The sequence below is a fragment of the Polypterus senegalus genome, chromosome 10 (assembly GCF_016835505.1).
Source record: "Polypterus senegalus isolate Bchr_013 chromosome 10, ASM1683550v1, whole genome shotgun sequence".
NCBI classification, from domain to species: domain Eukaryota; kingdom Metazoa; phylum Chordata; class Cladistia; order Polypteriformes; family Polypteridae; genus Polypterus; species Polypterus senegalus.
In genome coordinates, this window is record NC_053163.1 from 150,224,138 (window position 1) to 150,244,582 (window position 20,445).

Genomic DNA, 20,445 nt, shown 5'->3' on the forward strand with positions numbered 1-20,445 from the left:
CTATCATTTCTTGTCCACATATCTGACTTCTGTACAGGCTAACTATCATACATGCTAATCTAAGTGTCACCTGTAAATTTACGTTACATACATAACATAGAAAAGACATCAGTGGCCCTTTTTCACTTAATTCTGAAAAAGCAACACATCAGGAACTCGACATTTTTTTTTCCACAGTTTTATTTTTTTTTTTTTTAAGTAACATATGAAATTAGTCTTTCTTGGCAGCTGCCTTTCTCATGGCTGCTAGGATGTTGCTCAGTTCTTCTCTCTTCCTCTTTGCACGAATGTGGGTTCCAACCTAGAGAGAGATTTACAAAGAAATTAAAATGAGAAATGTGCCCAAGGAGGATCGAGAGGATAAATACACGGTCAGCGTCTCCTCTCTTTAACTGCATCATAAACGAACGACATCCACCACTACAGCTCAAGGCCAGAGTGTGTACAGCAAACCAACAAGCGTTTCAATCCGTGTTTTCAAAATCTATAAAATTTTTCACCCCAATTCTTGGCAAGAAGGAGCAAAAACAATACGTAACAAATAGCGGGCTTTGTGCAAATCCTCTTTGGATTTGATCTTTGCTAGAGAAAGTCGGGTCATTTAAGTCTTAAAACATTGAAGATCCCTACGCCACAGAAACAGATTTTTACATTACGCTTTTCCACTCTGAAGTTCTGTGCATGTCAAGTAAACTTAAACGTAAAACACAGCAGACTGTAACAAGAACAGCTATATTCAAACTTTCTTTATATTCCAAATGGCTAGAATGCCATTCACATTCACGGTCTCAATTTTCTATTTTAAATACTACCATCCTCACTACCATCACTCACCCTGGTAAAAGCTGCAGTAGCAACTCTCTGATCAGGCTACCCGATCTAAACTTTTACTCAATTCTTGGGCAATGCCCTTACTCTTCCCATGGACATCTGACAGATTTAATCTCTCCTGCGCATCTTGCTTCGCACAATTAAGTCTTCTTGAACCGGCTCAGGTCTTGAACAGTTACCATCTTGTATCCCCAAACCACCTGAGAGGACTCCTCTCAACCCAGAGAGAGGTGGCACAGCAGCTCCAGTGTCATATGATGTTGGTGCGCCTCTCGCCTTGTCAGGAGGAGCGAGCCCAACACGCATGTACAGGACATACAATGAGCCTTGTTGTATTTCTACATATGTTATATCAAATTCAGATGAGCAACTTAAAGCACCGGTCCGAACAAACCTCTGCCTGCTTTTACCACTCGGGTACGATTTTCATCTTGTGACCACTCGTTTTAGCAGAAATGTAAAATACCATTACTACCAAAATTACTCCATGGGAAGTTAATTACAAAAACCTACTCGCGCTTAAAGGATAGCTACTAATGCAAGTATCTGACAAATGGAAAAGTCTGCCATAAGCTCAGTACTAACCTCAAAACTTATTCTTCAAAAGACAGTGCAACTGAACTGTATCTGGGACGTGTTAATAAGCTTACCTGTCCTGCCGAAACCTACTAAATATCAACTCTTTTATGGACACCGGAGCACTATTGTAATTGAATATACACTCTCTGAATACAATTCACACGCTTATTCTAATTTTGGTCCACTGGGAGAATACGGACAAGCAAAGACAACCCTATTTCAGTCAAAATTCAATTCTAACTGGTGGAACTCACCCTCTTCTTAATGAACTTGAGTGCTCGCTTATCCTTGGACACTTTCAGCAACTCCATTGCACGCCTTTCGTAAGGGGCAAAGCCACACACCTCACGGATCATGTCTCTGACAAACTTGGTATGTTTGGTTAGGCGCTGCAGGAGGGGCGAAAAAAAATATTTCAGAGATGACCATTAAACAGTATTTGCAGCATTTTGATCCAATACTTACTGTGTATAGCACATTGCCAAATTATACCATCTACAGGACATTGAACAAAAGTATACAATAATATTAAAAAAATAAATAAATGCATAAATCAATGGCACAAATGTATGATAAATCAAAAGAAAATAAACATGGAACTGACATACACATGTCACAAGACAAAGAAATCAAACACACACCTTAAATGTTTAAAAACTGCCGCACCAAAAACACACAAGAGAAGGAAGCCTCAAGGTTGGGCCTGACAAAGCCTCACTAAGAGCCATGCTGGTCTTATATTTTGCTTCTTTTAAGGCTGAACTACTGATTATATTAATATTTGATTACTCTAATGATTACTCTGACAATTACCTGATCAACTGGAGTTGTGTTGTTAAGGTTCTACATTAAAAACGAACTTAAAGGAATACTCCACCCAAACATTATTTTTTAACGTTACTTTCCCATGTAGTTTGCAGTGGTGATTAACAAAAATTATTAATCCCAGACTTTCATGCAGAACATGTGGAAACAGTTTAGGATGTAATGGAATATAATGGTGACCAATGCTGCACAACAGCAAACAAAGTGAAATACGTCCATGGGAAAGAGAAAAAAAAAAAGAAAGTATCACATAATCTACTTGTCTGCTCGAAATACGCCAAATGTGTGCATTTTTACTGAAATTTTAATACTTCCAGAAAATTCAGTGTAGAGGAGAACAGAAAAGAATTAATTCCCATAATCCTGTGCATTTAAATTGAAGATGCACCTTTCCCCTCAGTTATTGGTAAAAGGTCCCGAGTGTTATTCAGCCTCAACCCTGTAAAGGGGATCATTAAACGTCACCCTGAGTCTGACTCAAGGCTAACCGTAACAACATGCAATTCTGAGCCCGAGTCGCACTCGGTGGGCGGTAAAGCAAAGGAGGTGAATAAAAACTGCATATAAACTCCTATTGCGCTCCTACTGAGGTCTGTGTAAGAAACTGCTAAACAGCTGCCTATTACCTCAGAGCTTAGTTAATAAACTTGTATCATCACTGCTCATGAACTTCTCGGAACTTATACATACGTGCACCTGCATAGTGTACCTGCCTACATCATGTTAAGAGCCGCATTTTGAATACTTACAGGACTTAAAGAAAATAAAACTAAGCCATGGTTAAAATATTAACTTTCAAATTTAAAATTGGCTCTATGGCACGGCTTAGAAAGGAGAATTTTCAGTCATTTACACTTTAGTAGAGGAGTTGTAATTGGGGGAGTGCTGCCGCTGAGCGTTTTCACTCATTACTGAATATTTTCTTTCCTAATGAATTCAGTCGAAAAGCTGCTTTTCATTTCACTTTTTAATGATAAAATAAACTATGACTCAGTGCTTTAGATTTCTGTACTTTAAGAAGTAAATCTCAGTATCGCCACTAACAGGATGAGGAAAGTTTAACTTGGCATAGAATGTAGGCTCGCCCAGAACTCACGCACACATTGAATTGCTTTAACTTTACATGCAACAAATACACTAAACAAAAGCTAAATAAGCCACAACCCAGTTTTAGCCTGAATACAAATATCACCGAAACCAAAGATGTTTAAAAAATGCTGCCAGTAGGCTCAGTGGCTTCAATTACTGCAATCTGATCCTACTTGCAATGCAACAGAACCTGAGGAATGATCTTGTGGCAATAAATGTGAAATAATGAACGACGCCACTGTAACAGAATTCATCCAAAAACCTAGCAATGCATTGATAAACATTTAAATCGCCATGTTTCTACAAATTAGAAATGTTTTGCTCAATGTTATCAGTTTTAACTGAAGGCAGCGATGGATGTTTCGCCTTCGCACTTCACTGTGTTCACATGAATTTCTGATCATCTTTGTGGGAGACACGTGAAGTCGCTATTGATGTGCTACTTGATCTACAAAATAAGAGACTATGAAACTGAACATGAATCTAGTGCAGAATTTCTACCAAGTTTGTGACAGTATATTAAACCTGTTAATTTGTGCATAAAGAATCCTTTTTTCATTTACAGTACATCCAGAAAGTATTCACAGTGCATCACTATTTCCACATTTTGTTATCTTACAGCCTTATTCCAAAATGGATTAAATTATTTTTTTTCCTCAGAATTCTACACACAACACCCCATAATGACAATGTGAAAAAAGTTTAGTTGAGGTTTTTGCAAATAAGTATTGACAGCCTTTGCCATGAAGCTCCAAATTGAGCTCAGGTGCCTCCTGTTTCCCCGATCATCCTTGAGATGTTTAATTGGAGTCCACCTGTGGTAAATTCAGTTAATTGGACATGATTTGGAAAGGCACACACCTGTCTATAGAAGGTCCCACAGTTGACAGCTCATGTCAGAGCACAAACCAAGCATGAAGTCAAAGAAATTGTCTGTAGACCTCAGAGACAGGATCTGGGGAAGGTTACAGACAAATTTCTGCTGCTTTGAAAGTCCCAATGAGCACAGTGGCCTCCATCATCCGTAAGTGGAAGAAGTTCGAAACCACCAGGACTCTTCCTAGAGCTGGCCGGCCATCTAAACTGGGCGATCGGGGGAGAAGGGCCTTAGTCAGGGAGGTGACCAAGAACCCGATGGTCACTCTGTCAGAGCTCCAGAGGTCCTCTGTGGAGAGAGGAGGACCTTCCAGAATGACAACCATCTCTGCAGCAATCCACCAATCAGGCCTGTATGGTAGAGTGGCCAGACGGAAGCCACTCCTTAGTAAAAGGCACATGGCAGCCCGCCTGGAGTTTGCCAAAAGGCACCTGAAGGCCTCTCAGACCATGAGAAACAAAATTCTCTGGTCTGATGAGACAAAGATTGGACTCTTTGGTGTGAATGCCAGGCGTCACGTTTGGAGGAAACCAGGCACCGCTCATCACCAGGCCAATACCATCCCTACAGTGAAGTAGGGTGGTGGCAACATCATGCTGTGGGGATGTTTTTCAGCAGCAGGAACTGGGAGACTAGTCAGGATAAAGGGAAAGATGACTGCAGCAACGTATAGAGACATCCTGGATGAAAACCTCCTCCAGAGTGCTCTTGACCTCAGACTGGTGCGACAGTTCATCTTTCAGCAGGACAACGACCCTAAGCACACAGCCAAGATATCAAAGGAGTGGCTTCAGGACAACTCTGTGAATGTCCTTGAGTGGCTCAGCCAGAGCCCAGACTTGAATCTGATTGAACATCTCTGGAGAGATCTTAAAATGGCTGTGCACCGACGCTTCCCATCCAACCCGATGGAGCTTGAGAGGTGCTGCTAAGAGGAATGGGCGAAACTGGCCAAGGATAGGTGTGCCAAGCTTGTGGCATCATATTCAAAAAGACTTGAGGCTGTAATTGCTGCCAAAGGTGCATCGACAAAGTATTGAGCAAAGGCTGTGAATACTTATGTACATGGGATTTCTGAGTTTTTTTTTATTTTTAATAAATTTGCAAAAACCTCAAGTAAACTTTTTTCACGTTGTCATTATGGGGTGTTGTGTGTAGAATTCTGAGGAAAAAAATGAATTAAATCCATTTTGGAATAAGGCTGTAACATAACAAAATGTGGAAAAAGTGATGCGCTGTGAATACTTTCCAGATGCAATGTAAGTGCAGATATAAAGAGTATGAGAATTAAAAAGAATTCCATAAAATAGGCAGTCATATCTATGTAATTAGTTTGCCCAGCAAAGAGGGTGGACAGTCAGCTGCCATTTATAAGGCATGTACTTTGTGTACGTAATGCAGACTCTGCTAAAACTGTTAAAATCAAGTTTAGCTATTGATGTATTTAATGTTACTCATGCACTGTAACGTATTTCTTCTTTTGCATGCATGATGAATTTTTAACAGATTGATAATGAATATATTCAAAAGACTGCTAAGTTCTCTAAGCCATGAAATAATGCAAACTGCAATTCTCTAACATCAGCGCATAAAAGTCTCACAAGAAAAAGCTATTTAAACAAAAAAGGAAAGAGACATTCATTGTTTCTACTTCTTGGCCCAATCAGGTTGGATTTCTTCTTATGAACAGATTAGGTCAAGACAGCTGATTACATTTTATGTTACTATGGCGATAACAACAAAGGTCTTTAAAAATCCACACAAACTTTGATGTATGTGATAATGGATATGCTAAAAATAACACAAAAATGAAATATGCCCAGAACATGGCTATGTTGGGTTTTCATTTAGAAATGCAGTTGTCAAACTGGCGCATTCAGATGATCTTAAGCTTATTCAGCAGCAGTGGATCTGTGTTGGTGGGCTCTTCGTTACTTTGACCACGGCATACTACATAAATCTTACACTCCCAATTTTCAGGTATGCTCATAAGTAATATCATAAGTAATATCTAAAATATATAGTAATATAAGTAATATCTAAAATATATAATAATATCATAAGTAATATCTAAAGAAACATGACACCAATCCCATAAAACACAAGAACACCAAAGTGAATTCCTGTATACAAGGCAACTAGTAAATGGAAAGCCATTCCCATGATTATAAAGCAGAAATCTTAAACCCATGACCAAGTTACAACTAGGCTGACCACTGGTGTCCAAATCCTACACAAACACAGTGGAAAACCAGGTTGTGACTCTTTATGTTTACAACCTGCCTGAAGAAGGGAAGGGGCCTCAGTTGCCTCGAAAGTTCAGTTAGCCAAAAAAAAAAGGTGTCATTTTGCTTGACTTCTCACTGCATCCATAATGGCTAACATGGTACAACACCTGACTACAGCTTATGGGGGGAATTGGCCAGAAAGGAACAGGAATATGATTTTGTTTTTTCAAAGTACTAACATTTTTCAGAAATAAAATACCAGTATCTATTTAATTCTTTGCATGCAGCTCTTCCTTTACCCTCCAATTAGGTTTACTTTAAGCACCAAAAATACACCACTAAAGATGGGGGGGACCTTCCAAGTATTACAACACAGCTACAAATTTGAAATTTCCCAGGTGTCTATCTATAAATACATAAAATCCAACGTCTGTCTCTCTGTCCGCTTTTCATGAGAGAACTACCTAATGGATTTAGATCAGGTTTTTTCCTACCATTTGCTTGAACATTCTGGGTGATTCTGCGACTTCTGTCATTGCACTAAGAATCACACTTGCAGCAGCGATATATTTGCGCTAATCTGAGACAGGGCCCTCCTCACTCATGCTCCAGCCTCCAATCAAATTGGTCTACCTCTGGCCACATTTTGGAGCGCACCTTGCTTCTGCTTAGTTAGTGCCTGTTTGTTGATTTTTGAAGTTTGCCCCATTTCACTACTATGCAGGCAGAGCCGCAGGGGACAGCTAGTATTGAATATGGCAGACACAAGTTGTACAAAATAATGTGAATCTCACTTACCCCTCTTCTTCTATTCTGCCTTGGCTTGCTCACATTCTTGGTCACGGGGTGGCCTTTATTAAGGCCAACGGCCATGGGGTACCGGATTGCCATATCTGAAATGAAACAAAAATGATTATGTGGTAACAAAAAATGTTTTAAGAGGTTATGAGCTAACCAGTTACTTCCTAGTCTAATTAAATCTCTACTTAAAATACTGCACAATATACAAGTCCTGTATTGGTCAAGTTTTTCTTTTCCTCTATCCAAATAATGATTAATCCAACAATCGCAAACAACCTTTCTTCATTAAGAACTCTTAATCTTTTTGCGTTATTTAATCTGACATTTATACTGATGAAAGGTGTCTGTTGTTCAATTTCAAATATTTTTCTAAGAACAATTTCCATACTTCACAGTTAAACATATTCCTGAGTAAATAGGCACAACAGTGTATTTTTCACTTCAAATCATAGCTGCATAAAACATTACTTGAACTAATCTTCAGACAAATTAGGAACGTAAAGCCGATTAAGCATATGTATCAGAAGGGACTCCTTGAAATGGTCTTTGAAACAAATCAAGACTACAATTTGCAACTTTTCCACATGCTAGTAAAGAGAACTTGTGTAGTAAAATAAAGCTTCAAATACAGATGGCTCATCTGTGACACAATACAGGATGAAATTACTCAATGAATACGATGATGTTGAACAGGCCAAAAATTCCTTGACTGTATCCAGCATGCTTCGGAAAAGACAAATTAATGGAAACAAAAAAAAAAGAACCACGGTGGCATAGTTTCTAGTATTAGCAGAAAAACAGTACTTGAGTTCTGGCAAGTTCAGTGTGTGAAAAGAGAGCAAATGACACCGTTACAAAACTATGTCTGCATTCCAGTCAAGTTAAAAACTGCAAGGTGCAACATGCAGAGTAGTAAGACAACTGCCAATGCTTTATAGGACATCTTTACATAATGGAAAGTCCAAGCTATTGAAGAATGATTTACATTCAGTTAAAGAAAGAACAATCAGGAGAAGGGACAAGCTACAGGTCGCAAAACACTAGCAAAAATTGAAGACCAAAACTTTGAAATACTTGGTCTAATTTCTTAGCTCTGTATTACCATAGTCAACATAAGTGAGCAGCAAAAGTACAGAAAGAAGTAGATTGAAAGCTAAAGAGGAAAGTAGGGTTAAAATGTATTTTGTCAAATGTTCTTGTAGTACTTGTTGGGCACTGCACTTCCCAAGCCTTTAAGCAAGCAATTATTTTATCTGCACCAAATTTTTTTCTTACTGATTATTTGTTTGACGCCTTTATCCGAGGCAACCTTCAACTTTTGTGGCACAAGTGGTTACACTTGTTGTTTTTTTTCAAATGGAGCACAGGTTGGTTAAGTAACATGTTCATGGTTACACCGTCAGTGGCGGTGTTTGAGCCCACAAGCCTTCGGGTTTGAAGTCCAAAGCCATAATCATCGTGCCATGCTGTCTACAATTATAATGCAGGGCTTTCAATTTGAAAACGTCAGGTAAGACACACTCGAGGTCTGGTAGATGCCATTCCGATACATATAAAACGTATATGTGCTTTAGTGGTATGTGCAGCACGTATATATTTTATAAAATATTTGGATTTGCCCAGTACAACATTAGTGTTACTGTCTCTGTGTAGCCAGGCCTGGTGTGTTTTAGTGATCAACGACTAATGACACTTTTCGCATTTCCACTCATTAATGAAGCACGGTCACAATGGGACAGTCAATCGCTTTTGCTACACTTTCCGCAAACATTATAAGCTAAAAATGTACCTAAGAAGCCCAACCAGTGACCAGTCCTTTACAGAAATAAAGAGTACTGCTCATCCACCATGCCTGCTATGCTTCACGTCGGCATGTAATAATCGGTAGGTTTGATGGTTTCCATCATAACGCAGCACTTAAAAAGAAAACGTGCCACGACGGGCCGACGAAGTACAAGCACCTTCTGCAACAAAATACTGCCTGCTTGTCCTCTTAGCAATTATTGGCGTGAAACAACAGCTAAACTCCTAACTCTATCCATTCTAACATTCGTGCTTTCAAACACAGTAACCGTCGCTTATCCACAACAAAACTCAAATCATTTAACTCTATATAGACCTATTACAACATGAACTCTACCCTGCCAATATTAAACAAGTCTTAAAATTATCGATGGTTGTGATTGTACACAGATTTCTTTCTCCGATCTCATATAACTTACTTTCCCTTCGAATGGAGGCCACACAGGAAAGAGCGAGCAAAACCGGAAGAAGCCAATATGCGCCACTAGCGCGGCAGGCGGTATGTGTTCTAAAACAGCGGCCTCTAGCGGTCGGAGAGCGGAACGTATCTCCTTTGGTCCTTCCTCCGTCAGAGCGTGTAAAATGCACGCATCTTTTAAATTCAAAAGTGTTCAGGTGTTTTTATTTAAATTACCAAAAGATACGTAGTACACACCCATCATACGCATTTGTAAAACAGTTACAAATTACTAGTGTAAAGTATTTTGCAGATAATGGAAAACATTATCAGGGCCTCTCCTTAAAATAGTTCAAAAAGAACCCGTTGATTTGAGCGGTTCAGTGACGTCACCGCTTCTGACAGAATAACAGCGGCTGAAGGCGGCTTGCTTTTTTCAAAATGTATTTTTATTATTTCTGCCAACCTCAATGATAGAATCAAGTCACGTCAATGATAGAATATAAGAAATATCATTTTTTAAATGTTCAGGATTTTCAAATATTCCTAAAATGTATTTAAAAAAGTAAAGTGTCCTTTAAAAGAAAAAATAAAGAACATTATAAATTAACGGCTGATGTGATATAGGAAGTTAAATGTAACATTATAAATGGTATGTTGGCGATTAAAATAATAGAAACTTGAACTTTTTTCATATTATACATGTACTTAAAAATGAATAGCCATTACATATGCAGTGTGTCATAGTGGTTAAGGCTTTGGATTGCAGCCCGTGAGGTTGTGGGTTTAAATCCCAATTCTTACATCATGTGACAAGGAGCGAGTTACTTCACATGTCAGGACTCCACTTGCAAAAACAAAAGGAATGCAACCAGTTCTGAACCATCTTGGGTAAAGGTACCAGTGTGAATTTCCCCTTGGGATTAATAAAGTATCTATCTATCTATCTATCTATCTATCTATCTATCTATCTATTATATAGTGCCTTTCATATCTATCTATCTATCTATCTATCTATCTATCTATCTATCTATCTATCTATCTATCTATTATATAGTGCCTTTCATATCTATCTATCTATCTATCTATCTATCTATTATATAGTGCCTTTCATATCTATCTATCTATCTATCCATCTATCTATCAGTCAATTAATAATGTATGAAGACGCTCCTGTTCCAAAGAAAACAGAAAATTCCTTTAGCTAATAACTATAGAGACTAGTGACATTTATATGTCACATCATGAAGACCTTTAACTAGTAAGAATCTCTACTGAGGATATACTTGGAATGGCCTTAACACTATAAGATATGGATATGACACCATAAACAAATGAAGTAATCACTCTACCTTAATTTATTTGGCCTCATTGGTGTGTATGAGTGGTCTGTGTGGGACTGGCATCCCATCCATGCTCAGGTCTTGCCTTGTGTTCAATGCTTCCAATATGGTCTCCAGCTCCAGCTGTTTTAATAATGGAGAGGCTGGTCCTGGACTATATGAGTCCTCTTGTGGCAGACCACCAGGACCCACTGCAGTTTGCCTATCATACGACGATTGAAGCTGAGGATGCAGATACCAATCTGCTCCACAGGGCCTATTCTCACCTAGAAAAATTTGGCCATACTGTGAGGATGATGTTTTTTGGTTTCTCCAGTGCCCTCAATACCATCCAGACATCCCTGTTAAGGTATAAACTCAGAGTTATGCAGGTAGATGAGCCTGTAGTGTCCTGAATGATTGACCAGCTGTCAGGCAGACCACCGTTTGTGAGATTCAAGGGCTGTATGTGCAACACTGGAGCACCACGAGGAACAGGCCTGTCTACTTCACTCTTCACTCTGTACAACTCAGACTAGAAATATTACAGCAAGTCATATAACCTGTAGAAACGCTCAGATGATTCTGCACTTATGGGGTGTATTAATAAGAGGGGTGAGACAGAGGAGAGGAGTCAGGGTAGAACTTTGAGAACTGCAACTTAACATCAGCAAAAACAAGGAACTGCTTATTGATTTTCAAAGAACCAAAGAGCCTTTATGTCCATTCACTATTCAGAGAGTGGATGTGGAGGTAGTGAACTTGTTACAAGTACTTGGGGGTCCACATCAATGACAGGCTGGTCCGGTCTCATAGCCAGTGCCAGGGCTAGGTTATTTTGTGCCCTAGGACACCAACCTACTGTCCGGTAGCTAACCCGTTCAGCTGGGTCCCATCAGTCAATGGCACCGCCCACCTTATGATCTGCTCCCTAGGTGAATGCCTAATTCGCCTTAATGGTGGGGCCGGCCCTGCTCATAGCACAGAGGAACTATAAATGAAAGGACAGAGCAGACTCTTCTTCTTTTAGGTGACTGTGTTCAATTAATATGGGAAGTGATATCCTTCATATCTTCTACAACTCTGTGATGGCCAGTGTGCTGTGCTGGGCTGGTAACATCACGTCAAGAGAAACTGACCAAATCACCAAGATAATTATAAAGGCAGGCTCAGTTATGGGACGCACTCTAGACCCCTGGGCCCACACACTTACCCCATTGTTCCACCTTATAGCTAAACGTTTTAATTTTTTTTTTCCTCAAATGAAAATTGGCTAAAACTACACACATGCATTCTAATACACATCTTCCTTGATTAAAATATCAAATGATTATAAACGTACACAGCAACATCACCATTATTAACTGTATCACTAGAAAAGTTCATTTAACTCTTAAAAAAATTATTGTAACGAGCACCAAGATGAAAAGACCGAGAGACACACCGGATGTCCAGTTAAGCCCTTTAACGGGAGCATTTACTCCATCCATCCATCCATCCATCCATCCATTATCCAACCCGCTACAGTGGTGCTTGAAAGTTTGTGAACCCTTTAGAATTTTCTATATATTTGCATAAATATGACCTAAAAATCATCAGATTTTCACTCAAGTCCTAAAAGTAGATAAAGAGAAACCAGTTAAACAAATGAGACAAAAATATTATACTTGGTCATTTATTTATTAAGGAAAATGATCGAATATTACATATTTGTGAGTGGCAAAAGTATGTGAACCTCACGGATGATCAGTTAGTTTGAAGACGAAATTCGAGTCCAGTGTTTTCAATCAATGGGATGCCAATCAGGTGTGAGTGGGCACCCTGTGATTTTTAAAGAACAGGATCTATCAAAGTCTGCTCTTCACAACACGTGTTTGTGGAAGTGTATCATGGCACCAACAAAGGAGATTTCTGAAGACCTCACAAAAAGAGTTGTTGATGCTCATCAGGCTGGTAAAGGTTACAAAGCCATCTCTAAAGAGTTTTGACTCCACCAATCCACAGTCAGACAGATTGTGTACAAATGGAGGAAATTCAAGACCATTGTGACCCTCCCTAGGAGTGGTCGACCAACAAAGATCACTCCAAGAGGAAGGCACACGTGTAATAGTCAGCAAGGTCACAAAGGACCCCAGGGTAACTTCTAAGCCACTGAAGGCCTCTCTCGCATTGGCTAATGTTCATGTTCATGAGTCCACCATCAGGAGAACACTGAACAACAATGGTGTGCATGGCAGGGTGGCAAAGAGAAAGCCACTGCTCTCCAAAAAAAACATTGCTGCTCGTCTGCAGTTTGCTAAAGATCACGTTGACAAACCAGAAGGCTATTGGAAGAATGTTTTGTGAACGGATGAGACCAAAATAGAACTTTTTGGTTTAAATGAAAAGCGTTATGTTTGGAGAAAGGAAAACACTGCATTTCAGCATAAGAACCTTATCTCATCTGTGAAACATAGTGGTGGTGGTGTCATGGTGTGGGCCTGTTTTGACTCATCTGGGCCAGGACGGCTAGCCTTCATTGATGGAACAATGAATTCTGAATTATATCAGAGAATTCTAAAGTAAAATGTCAGGACATCTGTCCATGAACTGAATCTCACGAGAAGGTGGGTCATGCAGCAAGACAACGAGCCTAAGCACACAAGTCGTTCTACCAAAGAATGGTTAAAGAAGAATAAAGTTCATGTTTTGGAATGGCCAAGTCAAAGTCCTGACCTTAATCCAATCGAAATGTTGTGGAAGGACCTGAAGAGAGCAGTTCATGTGAGGAAACCCACCAACATCCCAGAGTTGAAGCTGTTCTGTACGGAGGAATGGGCGAAAATTCCTCCAAGCCAGTGTGCAGGAATGATCAGAAGTTACCAGAAACGTTTAGTTGCAATTATTGGGGGGTCACACCAGATACTGAAAGCAACGGTTCACAAACTTTTTGCCACTCACAAATATGTAATATTCGATCATTTTCCTTAATAAATAAATGACCAACTATAATATTTTTGTCTCATTTGTTTAACTGGTTTCTTTTTATCTACTTTTAGGACTTGAGTGAAAATCTGATGATGTTTAAGGTCATATTTATGCAGAAATATAGAAAATTCTAAAGGGTTCACAAACTTTCAAGCACCACCGTATATCCTAACTACAGGGTCATGGGGGTCTGCTGGAGCCAATCCCAGCCAACACAGGGCGCAAGGCAGGAAACAAACCCTAAGCAGGGCACCAGCCCACACACCAAGCACACACTAGGGACAATTTAGAATCGCCAATGCACCTAACCTGCACGTCTTTGGACTGTGGGAGGAAACCAGAGCACCCGGAGGAAACCTATGCAGACATGGGGAGAACATGCAAACTCTACACAGGGAGGACCCGGCGTTTATTCCACAACAAATAATTTACAGCAGTCTTCCTGCAGAATCAAACTCATAAACGTCCTGTGGAAATAACAGTCACTTCACTAGGCAGGTTATTTCTCTCTCGCAGTGTTCCCGACTGTCATCTGGCATCTCATTTTCCAGTTCCACCCCATTATCATCTGCAGGTCTGTATTTATAATTTCACGGGAGTCTCCAGCAGCTTTTCTTGGTCTTCAAAGTTATAATGGGAAAGTTCTAAGGGTTCCTGGAACGCAGAGCTCTGCACACCTGTGAATACCCTGCTGTCAATCACCTGTTCAGAACCCGCCCATCTCTAGAGTGACAATGCCTGGCTGTTACAGTACAGTTAAACCTTGATTATCCCTCAGGGGTCGGGACTGAGGACGTGACGGATAAGAGAAAAGACAGATAACAGGACAGCTACTTTAAAAATGATATACTATAGATTATTTTAGCAAATAGTTATATTTACAACAACAACATTTATTTCTATAGCACATTTTCATACAAACAGTAGCTCAAAGTGATTTACATATTAAAGAATAGAAAAATGAAAGACACAATTATAAAACAAGATAAATCAACATTAACATCGAATAAGAGTAAGGTTCAATGGCCAGGGGGGACAGAAAAAACAAAAAAAACTCCAGACGGCTGGAGAAAAAATAAAATCTGTAGGGAAATAAAATCTGTAGGGATTCCAGACCATGAGACTGCCCAGTCCCCTCTGGGCATTCTACCTAACATAAATGAAACGGTCCTCTTTTATTAAAATATATATTCATAAAACATAATATAGTATTAACAAAACTAATCAAGTAATTTATATTATATTGTAATGACCAGCGAAATAAGCAAATACAACTCAGAGCTACTGGAGTTTTCTACGTTTTACTTGGAGTCTTCGTTCCGTGTGCCCTTCCTTATACTCCGTTATCTGGGTTACAAGGCACATCTCCAAAACAAGAAAAGAAAGCTTTCCCTGCCGATTATTATCTCCTGCCACTCACATTCTGTCTTTTTCTGCTTCTTGTCTCCGGACTCCCTACTCCAGACTTTCTTGCGCCGCACCTTCTCCAGTCACTCGTGTCCACCCCTCACAGAACAGAAGCCTCTCCTCCAGTCCCATTACTTACACCAGGGGTGCCCAACTCGAGTGGCTGCAGGTTTTCATTCTCACCCTTTTCTTAATCAGTGAGCGGTTTAATGAGCTGCTAATTAATAATAATAATGCTGCTTTACATTTATATAGTACTTTTCTCACTACTCGAAGCACTCAGCAATTGCAGGTTAAGGGCCTTGCTCAAAGGCCCAACAGAGCTGAGTTCCTATTGACATTTTATGGGATTCGAACCGGCAACCTTCCGATTGCCAGTGCAGATCCCTAAACTCAGAGCCAGCACTCCACCTTCTTTTGAATTCATTTTAATTGAGTTCCTCTTGAAGACTCAGACCCCTTAATTGTTTCTTCTCCCTCAATTAGCAGCCAAACAATAATGAGATACAAAATGAGCCAAAACAACTGGTGTCCATCACATAATATCTGAAAATAAAGAAAGGTGAAGGTCTCAGGAACGCTGATCTGCTCTTAGAAAAGAGAAAATCTACAATTTCGGAAATGTCTGCTATTGCGCAATGAGAGCAGCAACGAGCCATGGAATTAAAGAATGAGTTTAATTAGCAACAAGACTCGGCACCTCATTAAGCAACTGGTTGGAGTGAAATTGGTTGGAGTTTGAGGCCCTGACTTAGTTGGTCTTCTGTTGGCTCCCTCACTTCACATTTCATTTCTGTTTGGGTGCCATTTAAGGAAAGAAATGAAGCAATTCAGAGGAACGATGAAGAGATGCAGGGAAACATTTCTTAAAACTCAAGTCAATTAAAATTAATTCAAAAGAAGTTAATTAGCAGCAAAAACAGATCACTAATTTAGAAAGGATGAGAATGAAAACCTGCAGCCACTGCGGCCATCCGGGCCTGGAACTGGAGACCCTTGAATTACACCATTCATTCCACTCTTTCTGCTCCCCCACAGCGCATCATAATCTGCCTGCACGTCACAATATATTAACAAAACATAATATAACAGAATTTAAAAAGAAAATTACAATGTAGAAGACCATTAACATTAATACAGTGTAACAATACCGTCAGTGGTTTCCATTTTCGACACATTTTTCAATTTTGTCGGCATCACGCTTTATATCGTTCACCGTTGTTCTTCCTATTCTGTAAATTGAAGCAATACTTGAAGCGCTTTTGCCGTTTCATAAACGTTTAATAATGTCAGTTTTGTTGTGACAATTCCAACACCACACGCATATGTTTATCGGCCATAACAATGTATAGTAGTTTAATTATAACAAAAGAGAAAAGCTAGGAAACGCTATTAAAGCTGAAGGTCTGTAACCGATGACACTGTTATTTCAAAATGCGGCACGACATGTGGTGGTGGGAAAAAACACAACGTGCTAGTAAAAGGGAGAGCTGATCCAATGTGCAGAGTTCGCAGAAAATCATGCGGCAGTAGGAATAGGTAGACTTTTTTTTTTTTTTTGCCCTGACGGTTAACCGGGTGACGGATAATTGAGGTTTTACCGTATTTGAAAAGCGCATATTTGGATGCCGATTATATGGCATACGCCTGTGTAACAAGGGTTAGAAAATAAGACTGACGTAAAACGTTGCCAATCACAGCTCACCATAACACGTGACGCTAACAGAAGCCTATCAAGTAGTTACTTACTGAAGTTACGTCAGGACTCCCGTGCAGCTCCAATGGTTCGATTTGTGTCATTCACTGAAAAGAGTCCTTTTACAAGAACGAATTGTTCGCGAACATCCCTAGTTTAATGTTGGGCTGAGTCTTGTTGAAGAGAAAGTAAACGAAGTCTCGACAAACATTCTTTTTGGATTTTCTTAGTTAAAGGAAACAAACAGAAATACCAAACGTGCAAGAGTGTGATTTCGGTGATGCCCCAGATTTTGAGTGGAAACCCCACCGTTAGCTGCATGTGTGCTACAAGGAAAATCTACAAAGATCAGCCAGGTCACGAACCACCAACTCCTGGTCCAGCAGGTAAGGCGCATAGTTTTGTGACTCACTGATAAAACAGTTAACAGTTCATCGGAATAAAGGACGGTAGTGAGACCAGCTATGTTATATGGGTTGGTGACAGTGGCACAGAAGACAGAGCTGGAGGTGGCAGAGTTAAAGATGCTAAGATTTGCATTGGATGTGATGAAGATGGATAGGATTAGGAACAAGTACATTAGAGGTTCAGCTCAGGTGGGATGGTTGGGAGACAAAGTCAGAGAGGCGAGATTGCGTTGGTTTGGACATGTGCAGAGGAGAGATGAGGATAGAGCTGCCAGGTAAGGGAAAGAGAGGAAGGCCTAAGAGAAGGGTTATGGATGTGGTGAGAGCGGACATGCAGGTGATTGAACAAGATGACGAGGACAGAAAGATATGGAAGAAGATGATCCACTGTGGCAACCCCTAACGGGAGTAGCCAAAAGAAGAAGAATAAGGTCAGATCAGGTTGGGGAGCCTGCACTGGTACAGCGCGTTGCCGCACCCACTACACCAGTGGTTCTCAAACTGTGGGGCGGGCATGAAAATATGAAAAATACATCTATTGAAACCAAAACAAATTAACTTAAACTACATTCTGATACTAGAAAAATAAATATAGAGTTAGATAAATGGCGATAAAAGTTAAGTAGGTATAATAAAATAGGCGTCTAGGATATATCATTAATTAAAAGAGAACAAATTGGTATTAGTGAGATCCTTTAAAAAAAACCTTAGGGGGGCGCAATTAAAACTGTTATGAAAACTCGGGTCGCAAATACTTAAAGGTTGCGAAACGCTGCACTACACGACAAAACAACAAGGGATCCTGGTTGCCAACGCCCCAGGTAGACACGCGGTACAGCCCCACCCTCCGGAAGTGACCATCTATTTGCTTCAACCAGATGTTACGTGGGCGTCCCCCTGGTCTGATCCAGCGAGCCGGATCACCCTCGGGGAATCGCGCCACACGGCCAAAAACACAGTACCGAAGGAGTCCAGTCTTCGTATCAGGTCAGTGGATAGCGTCCATGTCTCGCAACCATATAACAGACTTTTAGATTTATAGGAAAACTGGAGTACCCCAAAATAAGTGCTGTGGAGAATATACAAACCCCACGCAATTACCAAAAACTGAAATGGTAAAGCTGAGGCTTTAAAAGCGTGGCGCCGTGCCATTTAGGCAGCCAACTCCGCGCATTTCTCGCACTAAGAATCGAACCCCGACCTCTGAAGGTGGTGATCTGCAATGTTAACCACTGCGCATTGTCACGCAAAATGCAACGTTAAATCAGCTTTAAAAATGTTTAACGCTTGCTATTGTTCATTGTTCGACCCTTAGAGTTTTCATGTACAGCTCATATCGTTTTTAAAAAACAGCAGAAGCTGACACATCTGTATGACTTTACGTCTTTGTAACGTCTGGACAGCAGCAGGGATCGGAATGTTGTTCTTTTTTTTTTTTCTTTCTTTTTTTCCTTTTTGAAAGCCCGCCTTGTCTGTCCCTTGGCACAGCTGCCCGGTCGCCGGCTGTTGTCTTTTCCCGTCTGTTCATTGTAAACAGTGCGCCAAAATTTAAAAGCCGCACTATCTTCACTCGCTATTGGACTCGACTCCTCCAATGATGCCACGGCTTTATTTGTATTTGCCTTCCTTGGCATCCAACCAGTTGTTCCTCGATAGAAGGGGATCCGTTAACTGCTCAGACCCCACCCTCTACCGCGCAGCATTCTGGGATTTGTAGTTTCAGATATTGTTGCGACTACCGAGGTCGGAGTCGCTCTTCAAAAGGGGAAAGAAAACTGCAGCCGCGCGACTTGTAACAAAAGTGGCCTAATTTGACGTGACTTTATCACAGTCAGACGCTCGTCTCAGGTTAATTGAATTAAATGTAGTAAATCTTTCACACATGCAAAAATTAAAAACAAAAAACGAGTGAATGCAACTTATACCAAGGACAGTGGCTGCAGGCTTTTGTTCCAGCCCCAGACACTTTCCCAATTAGCAAACAACTGCTGATAATGGAACCTGGTGACTTTACCCTAACTTTATTTGACTTGCTTTTTTTTTTTAGATTGGTTCATTTCTTTCCTCAGCCACTAACCAAACAACAATGAGATGCAAAGTGTGCCAATAGATGACCACCTAACTTCATCTCAAGTCTTTTTTTGTCACCCCTGAATTATCCATCCATTCGTTTTCCTAACCCACTTATCCAGGCCAGGGTTATGGGGCAGCTAGAGCCTATTTTAGCAATCATAAGGCACAAGGCAAAAACAACACCTGGAGAGGGTGCCAGCCCATTCCAGTGCAAAAATACACATACACACGGACAAATTCAGCATCACTAATTCACTTAATCTGCATTACTTTGGACCCTGGGGGGAATGCAGATCACCCCGAGGAAACCAATACAGACACAGGGACAAGATGCAAACTCTATGTAAGGAACACCTAGGATGCAGATGCTGGTCTTCTTACTGTAAAGGCCACTCTACCACCATGCTTCCCACCCCTGAATTATATAGTTAAAAAATAACCATTCATTCATTCATTCATTCTTTCTTACATTCAATTCAGGCTCCCTGGGGCTGAAATCTATGCTGAGGGCACTGGGCACACACACAAAACCATCCTGGACAAGCGGCCCAGCCATCATATAGACACCCAAATTGGTGCCAATTACAGGTTCGGCAATTAACCTAACCTGTGCTCATAGACTGAGGTGGGAATAGAACTGGAGTTTCTGTGGAGAACACGTAAATACCACACATCTAGGTTAGGAAACTACAGACACTTACTATCCACTTTATTATAAGGATAAGCATCTGTGTGTCCGTCCAGTTGCTATACCTGTCATTCCAAGAGATGGTGCATCACAAACATTTTTAGTAATGGAATGCATTGTATTTGTCATTTTAACAGATGATGCATCACAAATCATAAAACTGCTTCTACGTATCTCATACAACATGTCATAAAACTGAAACATATGCATTGCATTTGTCATTCTAATAGATGGCAAACCATAAACACTAAGAATTCTTTTATGAATCCCATACCACATGGCATATAACTGAGACATATGCATTGCATTTGTCATTTTAATGGAAGAGGCATCACCAACATTGGAACTGCTTTTATGGATCCCATACCAAATGGCATATAATGAAGAATGTGGTGAATTGCATTTGTCATTGCAACAGATGGCACATCAGAAACATTAAAACTACTTGTACGTGT

The 20,445-nt window shown here is 40.2% G+C and overlaps 1 protein-coding gene across 1 annotated transcript; it reads right to left on the bottom strand.

Annotated features, from left to right (window-relative positions):
• Positions 1-162: 162 nt before the first annotated feature.
• Positions 163-9,557, bottom strand: rpl36 (ribosomal protein L36). The gene is made up of 4 exons (XM_039767056.1): positions 9,453-9,557; positions 7,228-7,322; positions 1,665-1,799; positions 163-301 (listed from the first exon to the last, which is right to left on the bottom strand). Exons 2-4 carry the CDS (start codon positions 7,318-7,320, stop codon positions 212-214), a joined length of 318 nt encoding a protein of 105 aa, XP_039622990.1. The 5' UTR covers positions 7,321-7,322; positions 9,453-9,557; the 3' UTR covers positions 163-211.
• Between the last annotated feature and the right edge of the window lie 10,888 nt (positions 9,558-20,445).

Coding starts and splice junctions, on each gene's coding strand:
- rpl36 (XM_039767056.1), bottom strand. CDS start 7,320: ATGGCAATCCGGTACCCCATGGCCGTTGGCCTTAATAAAGGCCACCCC. Junction 1,800..7,227: donor GGCAGAATAGAAGAAGAGGG/GTAAGTGAGATT, acceptor CCCCTCCTGCAG/CGCCTAACCAAACATACCAA. Junction 302..1,664: donor TCAAGTTCATTAAGAAGAGG/GTGAGTTCCACC, acceptor ATCTCTCTCTAG/GTTGGAACCCACATTCGTGC.